The sequence below is a fragment of the Hippichthys cyanospilos genome, chromosome 12 (genome assembly GCF_059441005.1).
Source record: "Hippichthys cyanospilos isolate Australia breed blue-spotted pipefish chromosome 12, RoL_Hcya_1.0, whole genome shotgun sequence".
NCBI lineage: Eukaryota > Metazoa > Chordata > Actinopteri > Syngnathiformes > Syngnathidae > Hippichthys > Hippichthys cyanospilos.
Genome location: NC_142380.1, coordinates 20,901,780 through 20,929,155, shown reverse-complemented (window position 1 = coordinate 20,929,155; position 27,376 = coordinate 20,901,780). Strand labels below are relative to the sequence as shown.

Genomic DNA, 27,376 nt, shown 5'->3' with positions numbered 1-27,376 from the left:
GTGCATCAAATGTAATCAGAACAGTACTTGGTATCGCTGACGGTTCTGGTATTGGTCTGAAAATTTTAGTAGTACACACGAGGCAATACCAGACTGTCTATAGATATGAAGCAAAACCAAACGTGCTATAATGTATTGAGATCAGGCGACGGATGAAGACTTGTGATAATTGTCACTACCAGTCAGTAAAAGAGGTCACTCTAAATGGCATTCACCTACAGCTATTGACAACTATTCAGCATTCCCTTTTCGAACGACAGTTATGATATTGATATGAATATGATACACTTGTGTGGGAGAGTGTGCTTTTATTTTTTGTATTTTTACAGCCCAGAAGCAAGTTCTTTTGAATGAGAGCCACCTTGCGGAAGACAGTACTGTACGTGGGGCAGTAAGATGCCAACACATTACCTTTTATCTGTCTAAAAGACGATCAGTAGTCTTGCATGTGGGTTGCGTTACTATTTTGTGAAATGTATTTGTTTTTTTTGTGATTGTTTTAGTTTTGATTTGTTGGGATTGGCTTAATTTGTTGTGTTTATTTTTTTCAGAAATGTGCATGATCACAACCAACGGGTGGGATTAATGTTGTGGCAGGCACTAGGACCATGTCTCTCACCCAGTAGGCATGTTGCAATGAACCTTTGATGCTTTGAACCAGTTGGTTTTGTCTTTTTTTGATTTGGACAGTGTTGTCTGAGATTTGTGATGGCTTGTGAAGAGTAAAGACATACACTTGAACAGCAATGTTTGAATGTTTTTTCAAGACCGTGCAAATATTATGAGGTATGTTTATTTATGTTATTTATTTTCATCCCACGTTTTATTATTTTACTGTTTGAGCCCTATTGTGTTTTTAAGTAATATCCCAGGTCAAGGGTTGGGCAATGGGGTTGACGTTGCAGCATGGTTTTTGAATTTGTATTGGTTTAATTTGAGTGCAGTGTGCAGTTATCATTGTCAATGTGTGTCTCGCTCCTTGCACAAGGAACAGCAAAGCTGTTAAGAAATACATCCAGCCGCAGTCAGTTTATTCTGTCCATTGCGTGAAACCTGCACCCAAAACAATACTACAGAATTGGTGCTGTGGGCAGGGTGGCTGGTTAAATGTTTTATTTTTGGCCTTAAGTGGGATAAAAATCTTTGACAGGTCGTCGAGGGAGCGCCGCAACCCAGCGTAACTCGTGATTTGGTCATCTAAGTGACAACAGTATGGGGGAAGGACAAGTGCTCATGGAACAGCTACAGCAGTTGAAAGCTTCTAATGAAATATTGGCGCAACAGCTGCAAGCTCAACAAGCCCAGCCCCATAACGGCTCGGACCCACAGCCCAAGACTTCCCTTTCAAATATGACTATTACAAGCAAGTAGTTTGCCCAGCAAAACTGGTAACATATGTTAAGTATATGTTCATAAACAGCACAAGTGTCCTAAGTTTACAGGTAAATTGTCTTGCTGACTTGATTTGCTGACTGTTGAGCAATGGGTGGAGGAGGTGTGCAGATGCCTGGAAGTAAGACATCTGCCGGCAGTTGAACAGGTGCTTTTCGTTACAGATCATTTAGAAGGGGGTGCTCAGGCAGAGGTGAATTTTCATGCAGCTGATAATCGGGATAGCCCTGAAAACATTTTTGACCAAAAAATTTCAGTTGCACGCGGTCCTATGTAAATGGACAGCTTAAATTCTTTCAGCGCTCGCAACAAGAGGGTGAATTCCTGTGTGATTATTCGCATGCTCTGAAGTCACTAATAAATGTAGCACTACGTATAACACTGGGTGGCATCCCAACTAGTAAAGTTATTTTACATGATCAGTTCATTGAAAATCTCTCTGATGACATTTTGTGAAGAGTTAAAGTAATGCATCCTCTAAACGCCCGCTATTTTATTGCCCTTAGCCATCAGACCAACTGTTAGAACTCAGCGCTGACTTGGTCGAAGTAAGCACCAATTTGGTGATGTTAAAGTACAGTGGGCCCCCGTGTTACGTACTTAATCTGTTCAGTGGCTATGCTCGTGACTCGAATTGCTCATATGACGAGCAATCCAAACCTATGTTAATTAGTGAATGCGTGCAACACGTGCAAAAACCTTAGGTAAAAACATCACGTCTTTATACACATTAAAAATTAGTAACATTATCACACAGTTAAATTAACATAAATATACAAAGGAAAAATGACATTTACCTTTGGGGCGACGTGACTTGAGCTGGGTGGAGGCGGAGGGGAGCAGAGACGAACCCGCAGAATTTATTCATTTATTTTCTTAAACTAGAACTTTTCTCAAATGAGAACATATCACTGGCGAATTCCTTCTTTTTAATCCATAATAGAAGAAGTCTCTCCATTTTGTTGTTGACCGAGGTCCGTCCCCTGGCAAGGAAATTCTTGCCCTTAGAAGATTGCCGAGCGGTTACAGCCATACTCACGAGCAAGGTTAACTATGCGTGCGCCTCCTTCTATTTTTTTTATTATCTCCTGCTTCATTTCTATTATCATCCTCTTACTTCTTCCTTTACCGCCACTAGCAATTTTAGAAGCCATGTCTAACAGATAAAGTTTGCAAAGTCTTCACAACACACCGACCAGCTGTGCCATCAAGCTAGATGAAGGCGTTCGGCCAATAGCATATCGGCATTTCTGTGATTGACGTGACGCCGGCCAATAGCATATCCGCATCTCCATGACTGAGACCAGGACTGTGACCTTAATCGACCAATAGCATATCTGCATCTCCGTGACTGAGACCGTGACTGAGACTTTATAAGACCAATAGCATACTGGCGTTTCCGTGTCATGTGACAGTAGTTAATTTTGTTGACGCAGCAAAGCGAAAAAGAAAAAGTGCGGTCACACTGACGAAAGGTTAGTGCGTAAGAGGGGGACAAAAAACGTCGCGGTCCACGTTGGTAAGATGAAAAATTCGTAAAACAGGGAGTTCGTAAACCGGGGGCGCACTGTATATTGATGAAATTGCTGAGATTAAGGAAACACTTCGCAAACAACAAGCTCAGCTAGATACACTTATGCGGCATTTCACAGCCCAGGTCCCTAATAATGAGGTGCCTAGGGAACCTGTAAAATGCCCCCGCACGCGCACAGAGAGTAAGCCTATTTGTTACCACTGTAATAAAGCCAGTCACATCACAAGGTAAACTTGAAGCCTAATTGCCATGTGACATCCATCTCTAAAGCCACATTATGTAGCCAGGACGTGGAAGAGGGCCCTGAGTTTGAGTCTTCAGAAAACTGGGCCCTTCTGGTGCAGAGAGCCAGGCATCAGAAACAGGGTTTGTTGGCAAAAGTGAGGATGATCCTAGACTCATTAGCAAACCTCTTGAGAGTCTTCAAAAGCTTTGTGGCTCTGTGTTTTGTCAAAGTGATGGGGACATAGGATGCACCAGCTTTGTGGAACATGAAATACCCTTGCTTGATGAGGCTCCTGTACGGCAATGTTATGACCACCTGCCGACATCGCAGTATGAGCAAGAAAAAGCCCACATACATGAACTCGTGGACAAAGGGATTGTACGGCCAAGCTCCAGTCCCTTTTCATCACCTATAGTCATTGTCTTCAAGAAACAATGGATAAATGAGGCTCTGTATGGACTAGAGGCTGCTGAATGCCAAGACCAAAAGGGATGCGTACCGATCATCCTGGATTGAAGAGACCTTGGATGCATTGACTGGTGCATGGTGGTTTTCAACATTAGACCTGGCAAGTGGTTACAATCAGGTGCCAGTCGCAGAAAAAGACAAGACCAAAACAGCTTTCTGTACACCTTTCGACCTTTGTGAGTTCAACCGCATGCCGTTTGTATTGTGCAACGACCCAAGCATCTTCCAAAGATGGATGGAGCGGATATTTGGGGACCAGAGGTTTCAATCCTTGCTGCTGTATCTCAATGACATCATAATCTTCTCCCCAACCTTGGAGCAACATCTGCAACGGCTCGTCCTTGTGCTCACCCGCCTTCAGCAAAATAATTTGAAGCTGAAATTGCCGAAGTGCAATTTTATTCAGTCAGAGGTACGATACCTCGGACATGTAATCTCAGGAGTGGGGGCAGCAACTGTTATGGTTATCCTTGGAACTGGATGGAATTCAAAACTCAAGCCAGCCACACGATGAGGTGGATAGTTTATTAACTGACAAGGAAGAACAAGAGGCATATTCGAAGCATGGCAAAACAATACCCGGCGACAGGCTCTCCTGCGCTGGCCAGTTATATAGCCTTCGTGGTGTACTACACAGTCATTGTTTATGACTGCAACTGTTCTGTTGTGAACTCATCCTAAACAAAAAGCACACCATAAAACAGAAAAATACATGCAAAACTTAAAGGCAAAATCATAATAAAGACACAGAGCACAATAGCAACTGGTCCCTCAAAGATAAATGCCGTGGCAGAATGGCCAAGACCGACTACGTGTAAGGGATTGCAGTCCTTTCTTGGGTTTGCTTCATACTACCGTCGTTTTGTGCAAGCATTTGCTTAGTATGCTGCACCACTCCATAAATTGGTGGCTACATTGGGTGGCACTAGAACCAGGTGATTCAGAGAGAAGAGACCCATTGCAGAGCTGTGGAGTGAAGATTGTGAGGAAGCTTTTCAAAAACTCAAACAAATGCTGATCAGTGCCCCAGTTCTGGGTTATGCCAACTTTAAGCATCCTTTTATCCTTAATATTGACGTCAGCCATGCCGAGTTGGAGGCAGTGTTGTCTCAAGACCAGGAGGATGAGAAGACGACCAATTGCTTTTGCCAGTAGAGGGCTTCGGCCAACAGAAACGAACATGTCCAACTACAGTTCCAGGAAGCTTGAGTTTTTGGCCCTTAAGTGGGCAGTAACTCAGACGTTCCGGAAGTTTTTTGTTGGGGAATACATTTTTCGTCTTTACCGAGAATAATCCATTAAGCTATCTCCAAACGGCCAACCTGAGTACAGTGGAACATTGCTGGGCATCAGAATTGGCAGTGTTCGATTTTGAGATAAAGTGTTGCACGGGCCCAGAAAATCAAAATGTGGATGCATTGTCAGATCAACCAGAAGCACTGGTTTTTCTTCATTAGCCCCTGGCTTCTCTAAGCCGCAGGGCGAGCTAGCAAGATATCTCCCCGGTTCCATTCCGAATGTCCCCTGCAACACCATCACAGCTCTGCCATTTTGATCCCAAGCTGATTTGGCCACTTTACAAGCAGCAGACCAAGTCTTTGGAAATATACTTAAGTTCTGGAAGAGAGAGAAGCCGCCTTCAGCAGAGGAGCTTGAGCAAAGAGTGCAAGAGTGTAAGGAAGATTGCACAGCAGTGATCGAGAATTAAAACGAAAAATGGAGTTGTACCAACAAATACAGCCTCCAGGAGAGGGACCAATCTTGCAGTTCCTTTTGCCACAGTGCCTTAAAATTGAAGTCCTGAAGCACCTTCATGATGAGCACAGCCATCAGGGCAGTGAGCATATCACTATTATTGCGCGGAAGAGTTACTATTGGCCATTTATGAGGCAAGAAATTGAATACTACTGTGAAAAGTGCCATCGCTGTACTCTGGCAAAAGCCACCCATCCAAAGGTGCGGACGTTCAGGGGGATGCAGGGCGTTCTAGTGGCTTCAAAGCCGCTAGAAATATTGGCAATTGATTTTGCACAGTTTGAAAAAATCCACAGATGGCTGAGAAAATGTAATGGTCGTAACTGACGTTTTTTTCTGAATTTACCCAGGCCTATTCAACTCGTGATCAGAGAGCTAGTACACTCACCAAGATCCTCACTGAAAAATGTTTTTACACCTATGGAGTCCCGCAACAAACCCATAGTGATCGAGGAAGAAATTTAGAAAATGACCTTTTGAAACGGCTTTGCAGTCTATATGGAGTTGAAAAAAGCGGAACAAAGCCCTTCCATCCTGAAGGGAACGGCCAGTGCGAGAGATTTAATGAAATACTTTATTATCTGCTGTGTACCCTTCTACCTGACAGCCTGCCTGAAGTCCTTTTTGCTTATAACACCACGGAACATCAATCGACTGGTTTCTCACCCTATGAGCTAATGTTCAGACAAAAGCCCCATCTTTCAAAAGACTCTTTGCTTGGCATAGGTCAAGAAGAACTCACTCAAACCTCCAGTCAGGATTGGGTTGAAGATCACAAAAAGTATCTAAATATGGAGTACATCCAAGCAAAGGACAGGTTGCTTCATGACGTTGAAAGAAGAATTAAACATTATGAGCCCAATGTTATATCTGTCCTTTTACCAGGTACCCTGGTGTACAAAAAGAGCCATCTGTGGGGATGCCACTAATTGCAAGATGCCTGGGACCCAATGATATTTGTTGTGGTTAAAAGTAGGGACCCAGATGGGAGGGTCTATCAGATTCACCCAAGAGATGGAGCTGGGGATGTCAGGAATGTAAATAGATCTGAACTGAAAGTCCCGTCTCTCTCACCGCCCCTCCAGCAAAATCACATCTAAAGCTCAGACCCAGGCTTGGTAAATAATCACCCTCAACGATTCTGATTTGTCAGAGGAAAGTGAGTCAGATGGCATCATGACTGTGACAGAGATCGCGTGAGAGCCACAGAAAGTCAGGGCTCCAAACAGTTTCCATACAGCTACTGCAGTCTCAAACAGAAGTACCATTGTTAGAGCAGGTAATACCACCATAGGCCAAGGCGTTCCAAGAGAATTATTGCGGGGCAGCATACAAATCCACAACGTCTCCCTCGAGCTGTAAGCAGTTACGGAGACGGTAACCTCTTAAAACTGGGATGAATGTAGGAGAATGTGCTTTTATTTTTGCAGTCAGGAAGCAAGTTCTTTTTTTTTTTTCAATTTGTTCCGGCAGTGCAAATATAAAATGGGCACTTGACGTACTTCCTGTGTGCTTTTTTTGTGAATGAGAGGCACCTTGCGGAAAACAGTACTGCACGCGAGGCAATAAGACATCATCACGTTACCTTTCATCCGTCTAACAGACGATTGGTAGTCTTACAACTAGGTTGCATTACCTTTTTGTGAAATTTGTTTTTATGTGATCCTTTTAGTTTTGATGTGTTAGGATTTGTTTAATTTGCTGTTTTTATTTTTTTTTAGAAATGTGCATGATCGCAACCAACCAACGAGTGGGGATAACGTGTTCATTTCCTTGCAAGGTATTGATTGCATTCAGCTGCATATAAATCAATGTTTGGGATGGACAATTTATGAATGTTTTTTGCAGAACCGTTCAACATTGGCCTGTTAATGATTTTTATCCCACTTTTTATTATTTTACTGTTTGGGCCCTTTTATGTTTTTAATTAATCTGCCAGGTCAAGGGTTGTGCAATGGGGTTGACGTCGCGGCATGGTTTTTGAATTTGTTATGGTTTAGTTTAGTGTGCGATTAACATTATAAACGTGTGTCTTGCTCCTTGCACAATTATTTCAGGTTTGCTATTACAATAAAGCTGTTAAGAAATACATCCAGCCTCAGTCAGTTTTTCTGACCATTGCGTGAAACAATACTACAAAAAAAAAAATCCTACTCTAGTGCAAAAACGCCATGCCTTTTTGTTCCGGCGGCAAGTTGTGCGAAAAAGTATGAAAACTTTAATCGGTGAAAAGCTCAGACGTGGGCGAGCCCCTCTAAACTTTCCCTTGCTATAACGTGGTTCACATTTCGTGGCATCGCTGTTTCACAGATTTTTTTTTTTTTAAGCATTTAAACATAGAGCAATGTAAGAGCTTTTTTTTATATTTTATTTTACCTGTCCAAGATAAATACATTAAGAGTGTGGTGGGGGTTTTACCCGCCTCAAAACATATATAATTAACCTTAACCCTAAACACCTAGAAATTCATGTAAAAAATTTAGACATACTGTGCAATAAACAAAAACAATGAACAAAAAATATAATACAATTATAATACAATACAATGAACAAAAGATAATAAACATAAAATAATTAATAAAAAACAATAGTCAGTATGATAAACATAAAATATACAGACTAAAACATACGTAGTGAGGACTTGAAAAAAGAGATACAGTATAATGACAGAAAATGAAAGAATATAATGAATAAAAACAAAAGTATGTATTAAATGTAAAAAAAATACTATAAAGACAAAACATGATAAAAGTAAAAGGAACAAAAATAGAAAGATGATGTTAACAAAAAAGGTATAAAAAAAGTAAGATAAATGAATAAATAAACAAAACCCAGTACAGTGGAGTGTTACGAGATTAATCTGTTCGGTGGTTGAGAATTCACCGTATGACAGGCAATCCAAACCTATGTTATATAGCTAATGTGTTTAGAACCCCAAATAAAAACATGAAAATTATACACACATATTAAAAATTGGTACCAAAATAGTATAGTAAGAGCTAAGTATACATAATATACACTGCTCACAAATATTAAAGGTACACTTTTTTATTGGGCCTGGCATGAATTGAATTAAACCTGTCTGATAATTTTGTGGTTGGTTAAGCACCTGAGAGCCTGGTTAACCAATTTCAGCTGTATTGGTGTTCATAGAATTAACAACAGGTGCAGTTCAGTGGCAACAATTAGAAAACCCTCAAAACACCACTTGTTTTACATGTAGAGGTCATTTCAAGTTTCTCCTTCTCTATCTATTTTGGCTGGTTTTCCACTCTGATTTTGTATTGCGTAAATATATATACTCGCAGTATGAGGTGATTCCTTAACCTTGCAGAAGTTGCGCATGTTGTCCAACTTCTCCAGGATGGCACATCCACACATGCTGCAGCAAGAAGGTTTAATGTGTCTTCCAGCACAATCTCCAGAACTTGGAGGAGATTTCAGGAGACTGGTGTTTTTTCTCGGAGAGCTGACAGGGCCGTCGGAGGTCCTTAACCCCTCAGCAAGACCGATACCTGCTCCTTTGTGCAAGGCGCAACAGGCTGAGCACTGCTTGTGCCCTACAGAGTGACCTACTCAGGGCCACTGGTGTGAATGTCTGTACCCAAACCATCAGGAATAGACTTTATGATGGTGGTCTGAGGGCCTGACGTCCTGTAGTGGGCCCTGTGCTCACTACCCAGCACCGTGGTGCTCGACTAGCATTTGCTCAAGAACTCTAGAATTGGCAAGTCCGCCACTGGCGCCCTGTGCTTTTCACAGATGAGAGCAGGTTCACCCTGAGCACCTGTGATAGACGTGAAAGAGTCTGGAGAAAACAAGGAAAACGTTATGCTGTCTGCAATGGTGTTCAACATGATAGGTTTGGTGGTGAGTCAGTGATGGTCTGGGGAGGTATATCCACGGAGGGACGCACAGACCTCTACTGCCGAGGAAATGGTGCTCTTACTGCCATAAGGTATCGAGACGAAATCCTTCAAGCCATTGTCAGACCCTACGCTAGTGTAGTAGGTCCTGGTTTCCTCCTAATGCACGACAATGCCCATCCTCATGTGGCAAGAGTATGCAGGCCGTACCTAGAGGATGAAGGATTTGAAACAATTGAATGGCCTTCACGGTGCATTGACTTAAACCCAATAGAACATCTCTGGGACATTATGTTTCGGTCCATTAGGCGCTGCCACGTTTGCTCCTCAGACTGTACTAGCTCAGGGATGCACTCACACAGATCAGGGAGGATACGCCACTAGACACCATCGGTTGTCTCATTAGGAGCATGCCGCGACGTTGTCAAGCATGCATACAAGCTCGTGGGGGCCACACAAGATACTGAAAAGCATTTTGAGTAGCAGAAATTAAGTTTTGGCAATCTTGGGATCCATGGCTAACCCCTCCAACTTTGAACTAAGCAGTAAAATGCACTATAAATCTGGTTCTATAGCCACTTACAATCGAACAAAGTTTTACTGTTCCGCCATTTTGAAACGAGTGAGGCCGACCAATAGCAGACCAGCATTGTAGTGACGCGTTGCAGGGAGGCAAGTGATCAACTGAAAATAAGTACAATTACATGAAAATGCCTGCAGAAGGAGACAAAACAACACAAATACAGCCAAGCCCCTAGGGTCATAACAGTTGTTTTAGTCGCAAAGCCGTGAAAATACCATAAAGAGGGGATGAAAAAACTCCACTTGCAAAATGAAAAAAAAACATAAGCCAGGGATGCTGTAACACGGGGGTTCACTGCATAATCAACAAAAAATACAGTAAACTAAAACAGAAAACACACTATAAACATACAACATACTAATGAGAATGATAAATGAGAAAATAAAACAACAGACTCTATATGATAACTAAAGTATATAACAAAGAAAGCCGTATGTTAAATGAGAAAAAACACCACCAACCACAAATATTACCTTTTTCACTTTGTGAGTGGGTTTCCAATCATATACAATATTTTTGAGGCTTTTGTATAAATGTTCACAACTCCGCGTTTGAGACATGTTTCTTGACAAATGAAGATAAACATGGCATCTGGATTATTCACATTCGTGACATGTTAACAAGACTTGCATTCTTAATGTTCCGTGCAAATAAATCCCATCAGGGCACAAAATGAATTGTTCCTGGTGATAATTTCACTTTTTCTTTTCAATATCGGCCAAATGATGAGAACAGTCACGAGAGACACAAATGTCAAAAACATTTTGTCACATCATGCCTTTATGACAAAAAAAGACATACTTTACAAGACAGCCAATATAAAAAACAATTGATGACATACAAAAAGAACTCTTGTTTTTCTTGTCATTTGTACATGACATTTTCTTTTCTATCCCATTGAGACTTATCCAAACATGCGTGATCCCTGGAGAAAAAAATAAGCACAACTTGCAGCAAGTTCCACGTCACTACACTTTACCGACAATATTTACAGTCAACAGTCATTTTCCTCTGTCACATGTGGAAACAAAGTCTACCACAGCATATGGCTAATAGATGGATAGGAACATTTGTCACAACCAAAGATGTACACTTATTTTTTGTTTGTTTTCAATCTGACATCTGGATGCTTGGAGTTTACAAATGGATCAGAACGGTTTCCTTTACAGTGGTAAAGGTTTGGGCACCCCTGATCATTTTCAAGATTTTCCCTTATAAATCATTGGTGGATCATCAATTTCACTAAAATATATCATATAGCAAATAAACAGAGTGATATTTGAGTGAAATTAAATTCATAGGATTTACAGAAAGTGCAATACAGCGCCCCCCTCCCCCCCATGTTACGAGATTAATCTGTTCTGCAGTTGGGCTCGTAAAGCAAATTCACCGTATGGCGGGCAATTCAAATGTTGTGTTAAATTGCTAATGTGTTTAAAACCCCATGTAAAAACATCAAAATTCTACATACATATTAAAAATAGGTACCAAAATAGTATAGTAAGTGCTATGTGTATATATATATATATATATATATATATATATATATATATATATATATATATATATATATATATATATATATATATATATATGTGTGTGTGTGTGTGTGTGTGTGTGTAGCCTTGGCTAGGCTAGCTTTATGTTTCTTGATTCTCTCCAGCTTCGTTTCCATATAAATCACCTTCTTAATTCTCTCTTTAACGTCACTAGCAATCTTGGGCCCAATGGCTAACCCATTCATGTTTGAATTAAGCAGTAAAATGCACTATAAATACGATTTTGTAAATACCCGCGATAGAACAAAGTAGTTCGAACAAAGTAGTGACATATCGTTCGCGATACATCGTGATTCCACTTTTTTGCTTCCGATTCACAGCCAGCGCTTTGAAGTGAACGAGGGGAGCCGGCTTTAAATAGGAAGCCATTCCTAATAGGAGCCAACTTTTTTTTCCTCCTGTTTTTTACCACCTTCGGTTAAAGCCGCACGTGATTGGTCAAGATCCGTGGTAGAAGAGGGAAGGGAGGGTTACACACTCACGCTGCAGTGAGAAGGGGGAGGGGTTAGAGACACTGCAAGCACACCGTGAGAGACAGAGACAGAGAAACAGGAGAGACAGGGAGACGAGACGAGAGAGCTCAAAAGCGTCACAGAGAATGCCAATTTTCGCTAAAGACTTGCTAAAACTTTTACCTGGATGCGGCTTTTTTCTTTTTGTTTTACAAATTTTAATTCATAATTTGTTGTGCGGTAAAGCTTACTTATGTTATATAGTAAATAGTTAAAAGGTTATAAATATACACAATCAGAGGTTGGGGCTTTATGTTGACCTTGTTTGGAGATGGGTCTTTGTACTTTATAATTTATTTTTTGCAGCACTCCATGTTGTACTCCATAATAAATATTTGATATATTTTATATTTTTTACATTAGTTATGCGTTTTACACATAATTTTACATTATTTTTGGAGCCGAAAGAGCCGTCTCTTTTTAGTAAGCCGAGCCAAAAGAATCGGCTCTCTTTTAAAAGCCGGAATTCCCATCGCTCGAACAAAGATTTACCATTCCGCCATTTTCAAACGAGCAAGGCCAACCGATAGCAGATCAGCATCTCCGTCAAGTGACGGCAACAGAAAACAAGTGCAATTACCTAAAAACGTCTGCAGATAGAGACAAAACAATACAAATACAGCCATGCCCCTAGGGTCATAAAAGTTGTTTTTGTCTCAAAGCGGGGAAAATACCATAAAGAGGGGACGAAAAAACTCAGTATTTCACATCGCAAGATGGAAAAAAACATAAGCCAGGGATGCTGTAACCTGGGGGTCCACTGTAATTACTTATAAAATAGGCAGGTGCATAACTTCGGGCACCCTTGTTTTATTGATTTGAATACCTTTGGTGCTAATATCGGGGAGTGGGAGTGTTATTTGGCAAGCTCATTGACCCATGGCCTACATCAGTTCTTCTCAAATAGTGGGGTGGGCCCCCCTGGGGGGTGCGCAAGGTAACGCTGACTGCAGAGAAAAGACTTTGTTTTGTCATGTAAAGTATAATTGCAATAAAAGAAGAATTATTTATTTCTTTTAGTTTCAGGCACTTTGATGCACTTGGCTATTATTTTATGTTTTAGACTAAGCTAAGGAATCTAGTGAGGAGATGGAAGACCACAGGCGCAGTTCGAGTTAAGGCCTGAAGTGGCAGACTAAGAAAAATATCAGATATGAAGAGGCAAAAAATGGTGACCCACAGGCCAGCTCCATAGACCTAAAACATGATTATTACTATTCAGCGCATTTTGCACAAGTAGGTGCAGTAAAGGAGAATAATGCGGCAGAAGCCTTTTCTGCGCACATGCCCTAAACAGAGTTGCTTGACGTATTCAAAGGCACATTTGGACAAGCCAGCTTCATTTTGGAGTATGGTGCTGTGAACTGATGAAACTAAGATTGCGTTATTTGGACATCACAGGGGCTGTGTGCATGGCGAAAAAAAAAGACAGCATTCCAAGACAAACACTTGCTGCCCATAGTAAAATTTGGTGGTGGTTCCATCATGCTCTGGGGCTGTGTTGCCAGTGCATGTACTGGCAATCTTGTTCAAGTTGAAGGTCGCTGATTCAGGATCAGTAGATTCTTGATAAACAATGTTCAAGAATCAGTGACAAAGTTGAAGTTGCGCCAGGGCTTCATACTTCAACAACACAACGACACTAAACACTGGTCAAATTCTACTAAAGGCTTTCATGCAAAGGAACAAGTACAACGTTCTGGAATGGACATCTCAGTCCCTAAAACTGAATAATACTGAAAATCTGTGGTGTGACTTAAAGCAGGCAGTCCATGCTCGGAAACCATCAAACCTGACAGAACTGGTCATGTTTTGCAAAGAAGAAAATACTTTTTCTTTTCATTTTTATCTTGGGGTGCCGAAATTTTATGCACCTTCCAAATTTTGTTTAAATATTTATTGGATGCTTTTTGTAAATCTATGAACTGCATTTCACTTCTCAGATATCACAGTGTTTATCCACTATATGATATATTTGACTGAAATTGCTGATCCGAACCACCAATGATTTATAAAGGAAAATCTTGAAAATGATTAGTGGTGACCAAACTTTTTCATACTACTTTATATGCTTTACTGTTAACATTGCCTGGATTTTAATTTGTCTTTACATCAGATTTGAATTAGATAGGTGCACAACAGCCATAAAAGAGGGAAGTAAATGTGAATTAGTTCAACCAAAAAAAAGTCGATGACAAGATACGGTAAGCAATTTCTTTCACATTTCAGCAAATGGAGAATTGCATCAAGAGAGGAGAAGGAATGTCTAAGAAATTCATTCCTGATTTAAAAGCTTGGAAAGGGAACACCCAAAAACCTGGCAGTCCTTCAGACAAACGCTTCCCCTTAGATCAGAGGTGTCCGAAGTGGGTCCAGGAGGGCCACCGCCCTGCCCGTTTTGCAGCTTACTTTACCCTCAAATGATCAGCTCATCAGCTAGCTCAGTAGAAGCCCGATTATTTCAATCCGGTGTGTCAGGGTAAAGAAAGCTGCAAAGCATACAGGACGCTGGCCCTCCACAACCGACTGAGATTGATCATATTGATCGCCGTTGATCATGTGCAACAATTAGTGAGTCCCACCAGCATGCTGGGGAAACTTGTCGCTTCGTCTGATGTCTGAAACCCTAGAAAACATTTCTTAAAACAGTAACGGTGACATTTTAATGGGGAGAAATAATTATTAAAAAGTCAACTCATTGCTGTTGAAATACTAACATTTTTACTGGCTAATTGACCTGGGAACAGGGGACTGATTCATTTTGGAATCATTCGATTTTCTCCCGCTTAAAGCATTCTTAAATGACATCTTGACATTTGAACTGTCTAAGCTACTCTCTGAAGAACAGTGGCAGAGAAGAATGGAGCCCAAGGCAAAGAATTTGCCTTGAAAGCTTCTTGGAAAGGCTCCATTAAAAAGGCTCCACAAATAGACACAGGCAAATAAAGCTGACCAAATTTTTTTCTTCATCTTGAGGAAAATGCTCAAATGAGTAAAGATGTGGTTATTGGCCAACAATTGACTGTTGCCTTGTGGTCATGGCTGTCAAAAGCCAGACAGATTAGAAAAGTCCCAATAATGTATTTTGGAGGAAAAGGCGTGATTTTTTTCCCTCTTTTGGGAAACCAGGGTCACTTCTTCCACTGTTTTGCTCGCAAGCCAGCATTTTTAAAGCCACCACACTTGACTCAATAAGCGTACGCGCGCGCACACACACACACACACACACACGCACACACACACACACACACACACACACGCACACACACACACACACACACACACACACACACACACACACACACACACACACACACACACACACCCACATGCAGGCAGACAAACAGACAGACAGAAGACTTGTCTATTAGCTAACAGGCATGTTCCTACCTGGCCAGTGATGGGAAGTACTTCAAGAAACAAATACTTTGTTACTGTACTTGGCAGGAGTAAATTTTGCATGTACTTTGTATTTAAGTATTTTTTTACCTTTACTCCCTACATTTAAAACACAAATGTCGTACTTTTTACTTGCTACATTTAAAAAAATGCCTCATTACTTTTTTAAAATTTTTTATTTTGTTTAACAATTCACACTAAAAGGCCTTGTTATTTTTCTTTCAGCATCTTTGCTCAAACTACGTGTGACCAATCAGCCTGGCTGCCACTAAATTAAAAAAAAAAACAAACAAAAAAAACGCAGGGACATCCTACAACTGTCAGCGCCCCATAACCTGGAGAGCAGAGAAGATGGCAGTAGGTTGCCTATGCTAGAAGCTAGCGTCAAAATTGACACGGACAAACAAGCCGAATTAGTATAGGCTCAAGAGGCTAAAAGCCACTAACCCTCACCCATGGCTATACTTGAAGGATTTCTTCGCATTCAGTGGTTTTCCGTCAAGAACACTCATCAAATCTCAGAAAGCACGACTAGGTAAGTTAGCTAAAAAGCGCCACGTTATAACGTTGGTTATTCGCTAGCTTGGATACATTAGCAATGGTGCAAACGTTAGCTAGCTGTGCTATTAAATATGATGCTAATGTCGTTAGCTAACGTTTTTTTTTTTTTTTCCACAAAGGTCTATATCCGCCCACCTAGCCAGTCTGCGGCCAGCCTACCTGCCGGGTGTCCTGAATCAGGTAGTGGACTCTTTGTCTCACGGGGTTCCTGCGCCAGGGGAGTGGCTTCTGCATCCGGAGATTGTGCTTGCTATGTAGGTTCGTTTCGGTCAGGCAGAGGTCGACCTCTTTGTCACGCAAGAGTCGACTCACTGTTGCCTTTGGTTCTCCCTAATGGAGGTCAACAGTCCACTGGGGCAGGATGCCCTGGCGCATCCTTGGCCATTTTGTCTCCTTCCCTCCCCTTCCCCTGATCTGGATGGTGCTCCGGAGGGTCCTTCAGGAGGGCCTCATCCTCTTGCTGGTGGCCTTCTTTTGGCCGGCACGGACGTGGTTCCCTCTGCTCCACAGCCTGTGTTTTGCCGACCCATGGCATCTTACAGCCCGGTCGGATCTGTTATCCCAGCAAAAGGGGCGGGTGTGGCATCCCCACCCTCATTGACTTCGCCTGTGTGTGTGGCCTCTGAAGGTCCCGACCCATTGCTGAACTGTTTCTCTGATTCAGTCAGGCGCAGTCAGTGCCAGGGCTCAATCCTCAATTGTTGTATAACAACCGGTGAAAGTTGTTTGTGTCGTGATGCACGACGCTTGCCACGAACCCAGTGGCTTGCCCAGTTCCTGCTCTTGTAATTTCTGCAGTCTCTCCTGGATATGGGTCGCTCACCTTCCACGTTAAAGGTTTATGTCGCTGCCATTGAGGTCCGCCATGCGGCGATTGGTGGTGACTCATTAAGGGACCACCTGCTTGTTTCTTCGTTCATGAAAGGGGCCTGGCGTCTCCGACCCTACAGTGCACCACGCACCCCTGCCTGGGACCTGCACGTGGTCCTCGAATCCTTGTGCTGGCCTCCTTTTGAACCCCAGTGTTAGGTGCCTCTCAAGTGGGTTTCTCTGAAGACTGCGTTTTTGCTCAACGTTGTCTCAGCCAAACGAATTGGGGAATTGTATGCCCTGTCTGTTAGGCCTTCCTGCATCAAGTGGCACCCTGATGGAGGCGCGGTCACTCTGTGGCCGAATGCCGCTTCCATCCTCTTCCTATGTCAAAATACCTTTGCACATCAATCGTTTTGTGCCCCCGCCTGGGGATGATGGGACCTTTGCCAACCTCGTGCCCTGTACTGGCACTGCGTTTTTATGTGGAGGATACAACGTCGTTTCGTAAGTCGTCTCAGCTTTTCGTTTTATACGGGGGTCCTTCCAAGGGCTCCCAGCTGTCCTGGGCTCCTCGGGGGCATCTATATGAGGTTGAGGTGAGTACCATGGTCTCCTCATGACCGCTGTTATTCTTCATCCCGTGCTTTTAGCACCGCCTGGGGCGGTCTGGAGGGGCAAAATAGAACGACAGTTACGCATGTAACAGCGGTTCTATAAACCCCCGAAGACTGCCAGAGTTACTTGTCACTTGGATTCCTTGTCTCTGCATTGTTCACGCGAGTAGATTCTGAGGGACAGACTACCAGGTAACGCAGCCTTATATATGTCCCTGGTGTCATATACATGACGTTTTTGATGGTATGCATTCTCGTTTTGCGCTTGCGCAAAGGCTTATTCCGTGTTTTTAGCACCACCTCTGGCGGTCTGGAGTGGCAAAATAAAACGAATGTAACAGTGGTTCTAACTTCTAACAAGGTAAGAAACACTATTTAGCAGGGCTAGCCCATACCAAGCAAAATTGGGGGATTTTTCCAGCATAATTTGATGGCTTAATTTTATCTGTGCCTTTAACCCATTTAAACCCAAATTTTTCCTGGACATGAAATGATCCAAATGCATATACAGTGGGGCAAATAAGTATTTAGTCAACCACTAACTGTGCAAATTCTCCCACTTGAAAAGATTAGAGAGGCCTGAAATTGTCAACATGGGTTAACTTCAACCATGTGAGACAGAATGTGGAAAAAAAAAAGAAAATCACATTGTTTGATTTTTAAAGAATTTATTTCCAAATTACGGTGGAAAATAATCTGAAATAATCAGATCTCAACCCCATAGAAAATCTGTGGAGGGAGTTGAAAGTCTGTGTTGCCCAACGACAGCCCCAAAACATCACTGCTCTAGAGGAAATCTGCATGGAGGAATGGGCCAAAATACCAGCAACAGTGTGTGAAAAGCTTGTGAAGAGTAACAGAAAACATTTGGCCTCCATTATTGCCAACAAATGGTACATAACAAAGTATTGAGATGAACTTTTGATATTGACCAAATACTTATTTTCCACCATAATTTGCAAATAAATTCTTTAAAAATCAAACAATGTGATTTTCATTTTTTTTCCACATTCTGTCTCATAGTTGAGGTTTACCCATGTTGACAATTTCAGGCATCTCTAATCTTTTCAAGTGGGAGAACTTGCACAATTAGTGGTTGACTAAATACTTATTTGCCCCACTGTATCATCTTACAGATCTTGTCTACAAAAAATCTTTGTTCTATGTTTATTTCAACTTACTTTACTCATCTTATGTTTGGGAGCTTAGTCATCTTTCTCTCAAAGTGCAACCACAAAGTAAACAGCTCTGGTCATGTGACGATATTCTCTAACATTGCACGCATTTCATCTACACTTTGTAGTTTTTGAGTACATAAAAAATAATGAAAATCATTTATAGAGCCTCATAAATAGAATTTTCTTCACGGTAACTTTAGTGACCAATGGGTTGAAATGGGTTAACTTGCATATAGCACCATAGAAATCACTGAGTTGATTACTCAAGTTAAGAGAAATGCCGTTTCCCTAAATTTAACATTACCTATGATATCCATATTAGGCATTAATGAAGTTGGCTACAGATAACTTCCACACATCCGAAAGGCAGAAATATGAAAATCAAAAATCATTTTGGTTACCGGTATATTTTATTATTATCATTTTATTTATCAGTTTATTACACTGGTGTGCAAACAAGAAAGGAGTTTGAAAGGAATTGAGTACTTCAACTTGATTCATTTGCAATTGTATATTTTTTTGTCCTTGGCATATACGAGTGTGTCTTTATTTGGTTATTTGATTTGCACAGCACAGCTGGGTGTAAGAGTGGTTAGCACATCTGCCTCATTTCAGAGTTCAAATCCAGCTTGCTCTGACCTGTGCAGATTTTGCATGTTCTCCCTGAGTTTGTGTGGGTTCTCTCCGACTTATTTCCGTATTACAAAAACATGCATGGCAGGTGTATTGGACACTCTAAATTGTCCTTAGGTGTGAGTGGGTGCATGAATAGTTGTTCGTCACTGTGCCCTATGATTGGCCGGCAACCAGTCCAGTGTATGCCCCACCTACTGCCCATAGACAGTTAGGATAGGCACCAGCAAGCCAGCGACCCTAGTGAGGATAAGCGGCTACAGATAATGGGTGGATGGATGATTTTCAGAGTGCGCAACTTAATTTTATTTGCTTTAAATGGAACAATGCACATTATTAAGGTAACATTCTAAATATACCACTCCATGCTCACACCACTTTGAGAATAATAAAAAAACACTGCTGTAAGGATTTCACTACGCATGAATGGTACTATTAAAAAAAATATGTATGAAAAGATGGAGCATGATTTAATCCTAGTTAAGATAATCCTGATCTCATCCAGAACACAAAAGTGTGATGTGTGAATAACAAATGCATCTAATGTTGCCAACTTTATAGTGAAGTACAGTACAGTACTATCTTGTCTGGTAGGTCTTCTTGCATCCATGCATCCATCTATGCATTATAGCATTATGCATGTAGCCGCTTAGCTGAGGTCTCTGGCTTTCTGGTGCCTTTCGCATCAGTCTTCAGGCGGTAGGCGGGGGACACCCTGAACTGGTTGCCAGTCACTCGCAGGGCACACAGTGACGAACAAGCATTCACAACCCAATCACACCTAGGGTCAATTTAGTGCAGGAGTGTCAAGCGGGCTGGTTCTGGACCGAACAGGTTTAATCTGGTCCACGAGATGATTTTGTAAAGTATGAATGAGATTTTTTTTTTTTTTTTTTTTTTTAAGAACAACTTGAAATGTTTCATGATTACTAGTAATTTTATTTTTTTGTCATTATTAGTGATACTATAGAGTTACTATTTGGGACATTATTAAAAAAAAATACATCAGAAATTGCTGTTTATTTATTATATAAATAATATATATACCATGGTCTTATTTATCCGGCCCACTTGGGAATAGATTTTCATTTATGGGGCCTGCAAGCTAAAACGAGTTTGAGACCCCTCATTTCGTGTGTGAACATTTAGAGCAGGGGTAGGGAACTCCGGTTCCTCAAGATGAGCCATGTCCTCAAGAAGAGCCATATCCCACATATTTTCAATGTCTCACTCACCTTTTACACCAGGTTCAAATATTCAGCTCATCAGCAAGCCCTGTGGAAGCCTGATAACAATCCTGATCATTTCAATCAGGTGGGTCAAAAGTGAGACACACACAAAAAAAGGCAGGATATAGCTCTGAGGAACCGGAGGTTTTTGGAATGTGTGAGGAAGACGGCTCTTCCACCAAGCCGGCCCTTCTTGAACATAATTGACAATATTTATCTTAATGGGAGAGAAAAAAATCAATTGGAATTGTGATCTTTGAATGGGGAAAAAAATACTTCTTACTTTTTATTGTACTTAAAAGTACATTTGAGAGGCTGTGGTTTTACTTTTACTAGGGTAGATTTTTGGTTCAGAGCTTTTACTTTTACTTGAGTCATTTTTACATTGAGTAATTTTACTTTTATTCAGGTAAACAATCTGTGTACTTTGCCCATCACTGTGCATAGCGGAGAAGAAGGAGGGGGCTAAAGCATCCAGAGAGAGGAGAAATTGCCAAAGAAAGACTCAGCTACTAAGTTGGATGCTAACAGATGGCTCAGGTTTTCTCAGGCTAAATTTTCACAGGGGACAAGCGAGGGATGGAAACACGAAGGGAGCGCATACAATTTCTATGGGGGGGCTTCTCTTCTTAGTGCCTCCACGCCATATGAATGAAAAACATCGTCTCACGCTCTGTCATTTATGTTATTGATGTCACGGATAAGTGTACAACTTCTTATATGACTGTATGTCTAGGAGTTGTCATTCAATGCCATTGGCGGCCATAGACGTTAATGATCCAATTTGACTGGGCTGGCAGTTTAATGGGTTAGGGTATGAAGCACCAGCCCCCAAATAATTAGTTTGAAAAATTAGACATTTCTGGCCCTATCTTGTCCTTCTAATTTGATTTAGAAGAAGAAACTGCCACCCCAGGAATTCAGGTGAAATCAAGAAAGGAAAAAAAAAAAGAAAACTGCTTAAAGTATACAACCTCTGGAATATATACCATATTTTTCGGACTATAAACTGCAAATTTTTCCTCATGATTTGGGCCCTGCGGCTTATAGTCCAGTGTGAATTATCTGCTGGTTTTTCCACCGGTCAAGCAAATGTGTGTATCTGTTCAAGGAGTCAGTTTCTGGAACAATTTAGAAATAGAACTCAAAAGATGTGAATCAATGGCTGTGCACAAAAAGAGTTTTAAAATATATTATTTAAAAATATTTTAAAAAATGTCTAAATTGAATAAGATCTTGTAAAAAGTTTGTGACGCGTAAATTTGATATACGGTATACAAGTGTATAGGATTTTATTGATATTATGATTGTATGTATTATTTATGTGCAGTGTGTGCAATGTTCACTAAATTAATTTATCAATTAAACAATGGGAGACAGAATGCTGTCAAAGTGTTGATTTTTAAGTTTGAATTGCTATTTAACTCTGCAGTATTTTATTGGCGATATGTAGGTTATATTGATCCACCCATTTTCTATAAAAACAATGTTGGGACTAAACATACAGGCATGTTCAATCTGTTAAAGAAAGGATTAAAAAATTAAAAAAATATTAATTAAAAAATATATATTTAAAAAAAAAAAAACTTTCATACCACCTTTTTGCATAAATATCCGATGTTATGACCTGCGGCTTATAGTCCAGTGCGGCTTATCCATGGCAAAAGATGTTTTTTTTTGTTTTTGTTTTTGTTTTGTTTTGGTCTATATATATATATATATATATATATATATATATATATATATATATATATATATATATATATATATATATATATATATATATATATATATATATATACATATGTGTGTGTGTGTGTGTTTTCATTGACCACAGATTATTTGGCAAAGAAAAAAAACTCCAACCTGAAGTATTGAAGTTCAGTGTTAAGAGCAATAAATCGTTATGAATCCAGTACCTAACTACCTAAATGCTATTGCTGTCCATTGTAGCTAGTGATGCTATTTTGTTGGAGACAGGCATGCGTGTTCTCTGTGACCATTTATCACAGATACACACTTTGAATAATATTGAGCCATTCATTAATGAAGGTTGTGGCCTTTGTTAGTGACGGAGGGGGCATGTGATCAACGAGGGTACATTTAAACTTCACTAGCAGTTTTAGCATGGCTAAGCATGTCACTCTGGACAAGATAATAAATACACAATAGGGACGGATTACCACGTGGTCCCAGCCAGGCGCAAGGATTGAGAAGAGACAGGCCGATGCAGGCCAGTGGGAGATTGGCTAGGGCAACGAGCAGAGCACGCCAAATGAAAAACGACAGCACGACGCCAATAAAAGCAGAGCACGACTCTCACACATTACAGGTAGGGTTCACACCACATAATTTACATTTGCATCCGCGGACTCCAGCCAGGGACCCCACCCGAATTAAGGACCTAGTGTACAGGGGAGGTGGGGGCCGAGGGGGGTTACTGGGCTAGGGGAGGCACAGACATTTGCATGCGGACCATCAGAGACAGAGAAAGAGCAGGCACATTTTTGTGTCCATCTTACAAGGCATATGAAAAGTCTACACACCTCTACTCGAGAGCCAGCTTTTTTTGCCAAAAGAGCCATCATTCGAAAACTTATTTCACTATTTATCTCACCTATAGTCTGTAATTTGTGAATTGGAAAAAAAAAGGTCGCAAAAGTGTGCACACCCCTTGTATAAATGGGGACATGGCCAGGTTCTGAATTGTCCACTCCCAATGTAATTAATGGTTTGATTAAGCGGCCTCAAAATTCAAATGTTCAACTTTTTGGGCTTTTTAGTGACTGAACAAGACAGTACATCAGATGTGTGGCCAGAAATTTTACGGTGGGGTGGCCAAGGTGACAAGATCTCAGTCAGGGGTGGCTGGGGTTGGGTTAGGGGGGCTAATCCATAAAAGCAAGCGCAACAACTTTGGCTTGGTTTCTTCACGCCTAAATGAGAAAATTCCATCTTCATGATTCTGGGCACATTATTGCCACTTCCTGAGAGAACGTTGACTGACTGCACATGCACGCTGGGACCGTCGCACTTGTGCATCCTTTGTCTGCCTCTGAGTAGGTGCCGCCCATCCGGGCCACTCCCCCCCGGCAGCGCTCGGAAGGTCAGATGTCCGCCAATGCAGCAGAGAGCCAGGGCCCAATGGTCAGCGCTCGTCGACTGCAGCCCGCGCCTTTTGGTTTTTCATGCTGCCCGAAGGGCAAAGATGACCTCTTACCATTGTTTTTTTTAGTTTGCGTGTTTGTTTGTTTTTACTTGCCATACAAACTCTGTTCCGGGTCCCAGTGCTCACTCCTGCATTGGATCTATCGGTTGCCGTGGAGTTGCGCAAGTGGCGGCCGCAACGCACGCGGAACACTATGGCAAGCCTCAGCCAGCGTGCTCGTCCCAAACTCACACAGTTAAATGTTGAAAATTATCCCTTTTTTTTTTCTTGATTCAAAGTCATTTAAATTTAGTCATAGACTGTATTCCCAATCCTTTTTGAAAACTGACAAACGGTAACATTAATGAAGGATTTAACCACTGCAAAAGTCAGGCCAGATAACTTATGCTTCAATCTGCATTGCATGCATCTTAACTCGTTTACTGCCGTTGACAATTATAGACATCAAAGATCTATGATGTCTACTGGGACTAAAGTTTATCAAGTTCAAGTGGATTCAGAGTCCTAAAAGTCCGAGATGAGCCAAAGTCCAAATCAAGTCGTAGTGAGGTCCATCGTTTTCATAGGCGGATCTCGGTCGAACGGCTAATAATGTTTTGTGAGCTCGAAGGCCGAGGTTGAGTCAAATGTCAAAGAGCCTGATTCAAGTCAGAGCAAGTACAGCTTGGATGTCTATAGCCACCGATGGCAGTGAACAAGTTAACGAGACATAATTAGTCAGGGGGAAAAACCCCGAAAAGTGTAAATTGGCCAAGTAAAGTCCCCCATTAATGAGACCAGAAAGAAGAGCCCGCTTTTCCCATATTTGGACAGGTTTCTCGCTAAATATGTTTCCCACTAAAAGAGGAAAGTTGTCCAGTGATTTAAAGCGCCTGACTGTCAGCATGGCGCACTCGATCAATCAGTGGCTGTGTGCGTTTGTGCATGTCAAGGACGTTTTTGCAAGACGTGCTTCATGCCTCCCCCAAGGGACCCCTGGCCGCGTTGTTTCATATCATTTTCATGTTAAACTTCCTGGTGGCTCCCGAAGAGCTCCCGGTGGCGGGCTCCGACTTGCGGAACGAGTACTCCACTGTGAAGTTGTTCTTGCGCTGCCCGCGTCCCCGGCTCCACACAAACAGGAGCAGGAAGCAGAAGAGGACCACGCCCAGAAAGGTGATGCAACCCATGGCCGTGGACACGAGGATAGTGGTCAGGTCCAAGGTGAACTTGAGGAATACCCCAGTACTGTTCAGGTTGCTGTCGTTGAAGAAGTCACCGGTGAAGTGCGAGCGGTTGAACAAAAAGGCCGAGGCTGCGTCCACCGGCTGCCCGCGCACCGTTAGTGTGGCGAAATAGGTGTCATTGCCACCGGCATTGCTGGCGATGCAGATGTACGTCCCGCTGTCCGTCAGCTGGGCATAGCGGATCTCCAAGGTGCCACTCGGCAGGACCGTCACACGGCCCAAGCTTTTGGGCGTGATCCGCCGACGCTGTGGCGATATCCAGACGATGGCGGGGGCAGGTTCTCCTTCAGCGCGGCACAGGAAGTTCACCGGCTGGCCCTCGCGAGCGCTCACCTGTGGAAACAGGTTGACCAGTCGAGAGAAAGCTGACGTGCCGCTACAATGGATAGGCTGACTCTCGGGGCAGGGGACATTTTGTCAAAACCTTGTCTAATGCAGTAATGCGGCTTTGCCGCTCTCTTGTGGCGGCTGGGTGTCAAAAAACTGGGGAGGAGCCTTTATTGGGCTTTTTTAATCTAGGTGTGGGTGGAGCTGAACATTTGACAATTGGCTTAGCACCTACCAGAATGATTTGTTTTCCATTTTTTCTGGCCTGGCTCTATTATCCTGAGAACCCAGCCTATTCATTTGCAGCAAGGACTGTTTTAAAGCACTATAGGAATAAAGTGCAGTTGAGTGTCAGTGTCTTAGAACTTGGAGCTAAGTGTGTCCAATAGAGCAGCGGTCCCCAACCACTTTCCCGAAATAATGTTTTGGAACTGATTTAGTTTAACAGTTCATTCATTTGTGCTTTGTTTGGCGTGATCTTTGTTTTTTGGTGCCGCTTCTTGTCGCTGTTGATATTACATAGTGAGAAAGATGATGTGCTTTTGAGAGCAGTCAGTCGGTGACCTGCACCGCAATATATCAGTGGTGATGAAAATTTTGGGGGCCGCTGCAATACAGTACAAACCAGCCTTTCCATGATGTCGCATGCGCTTGGTTTGGGTGTATTTAACTTTGCTGTCATACTGAGACGAAAAGGGACGTAACTGTGCACACGAATGGAAGAAACAAAAAAGGCCGGGTCTAAATATCCCGAGAAGTCGGTATTGCGGCCAGAGTGAATTTCCCTACGGGGATGAATAAAGTATCTATCTATCTATCTATCTATCTATCTATCTATCTATCTATCTATCTATCTATCTATCTATCTGGACATGCTTACTGAAAGATACACGAGACAGAGCCTTTTCTTTTGGCTTGGATCTATATCTTTTTCCAATCACGTCTTGTCTCACGTGTTGGGATTGAGTGTAATTAGCTTTGCCATCATAAACAATCGGCCAGGTTTCAGGATAAATAAGAACGGCAGTTAATTCTTCTTAACACTTGCAAATCACCAAAAAGTCAGACAAGGACCCGCCTACTGAGAGCAAGCCTTTCGATTCCCATCCACGTCTTTCCCGGCTCGTCACTTGTAATGGCGGGTTACCTGCTGAAGCTTGCGGTTGCGTATTTTGGGTTTCTGGCAGGTGAAGTGATCGAAGAGCGCGGAATCACTGAAGCTGCTGAGGGTGACACCTCGCACCTGGACAGGCCCAGCGCACACTGGCACCCTGCCATCAAAGTTGAGGGTCCTGCGCCTTTGTAGGATCCACAAGAGGCGGCAGTCACACAGCAGGGGGTTGCCCTCCACCCGCAGCGTCTCCAAACTGTTGACGGAGTGGAAGGAAGCCTCTTCCAGAGTCTGCAGCTCATTGGACGAGAAGTTGAGAAGCCGAAGCTGACGGAGGCCCCCAAGGGCACGCGGCTCCACCGTGCCCAGGCCCGTGCCCACCATGGTCAGCTCCTTAAGCCTCAGCAGGTCTCGGAAGGCCCATGGCTCTAGTGCCGTGATGGGGTTGTGGGAAAGGTTGAGGTGGGTCAGGTGTGCCATGTTCTTGAAGGAGGTGGAAGGGACGGTGCTGATGTTGGTGTTGGTGATTGACAGCCAGTGAAGATCCAGACCCTGGAAACTCAGCGGTGAAATGTACTCCAGGTACGGCCAGTGACTGATGTCCAGACCTCTCAGGTTGGAGAGCTTACGGAAGTTGTGTTCCTCCAGAGCTGGGATGCTGAGGTGATGCAGGCGCAGGGTGACCAGGCTGCGCAGGTAGGACAAGGTCTGGCCTGAGATGGATGTCAGGTTGCAGCGGGCGATGGTCAAGTCTTCCAAGCCCAAGAGCCCCGAGAATGCCTGAGGATTTGTGATAGTCAAGTAAAGAAAAAAAAAGTTAAGTCAGCAAAGCTTTCCAGCCTGCTCAAAACGTTCCAGTTACTTTTAGAGCATGTGGCAGCAATAAGAAACAGTTGGTGTAAGCTTCAAGTCCAGCAGGTTCATATTAAAATGCGTAAAGTGCAGTCACTCAGAAATCCTGAAAAAGGTTTGCCTTTTTAATGAAATGTGTGTGGATATAACAGACAGCAGCATTCAAAATACCTGGGTCATTTTCTACCATAATGAATAGTATCTCCTATAACCCAGTATGGTTAAAAAATGGACTGTTCTGCGATTTGGGCCAAGCTGGCCCAACTTTTTGGGATTCTTTTGTGCAACCACCTCCAAATATGGCCACTTTGTGTTAACTTGGGGGAAAAAAAAGAATATATATATATATATATATATATATATATATAT

At 42.2% G+C, this 27,376-nt stretch overlaps 1 protein-coding gene and 1 long non-coding RNA gene across 7 annotated transcripts in view; one reads left to right on the top strand and one right to left on the bottom strand.

Annotated features, from left to right (window-relative positions):
* The first annotated feature begins 720 nt into the window (after nt 1–720).
* Nucleotides 721–15,825, top strand: LOC148415294 (uncharacterized). The gene is made up of 3 exons (XR_015867434.1): nt 721–786; nt 7,097–7,155; nt 15,520–15,825. It is a non-coding gene; the product is annotated as an uncharacterized LOC148415294 (long non-coding RNA).
* A 6,317-nt stretch (nt 15,826–22,142) lies between these two features.
* The window catches only part of lingo3b (leucine rich repeat and Ig domain containing 3b), a 41,961-nt gene continuing 36,727 nt past the window's right edge, over nt 22,143–27,376 (bottom strand). For all 6 annotated transcript variants that reach the window (XM_088429328.1, XM_088429327.1, XM_088429331.1 and 3 more), the window contains 2 exons: nt 26,192–26,935; nt 22,143–25,050 (listed from right to left, as the gene is read on the bottom strand). In XM_088429328.1, the coding sequence (XP_088285454.1) occupies nt 24,481–25,050; nt 26,192–26,935 (1,314 nt within the window). In that variant the 3' untranslated portion in view covers nt 22,143–24,480. The remainder of the gene's footprint in view (nt 25,051–26,191; nt 26,936–27,376) is intronic.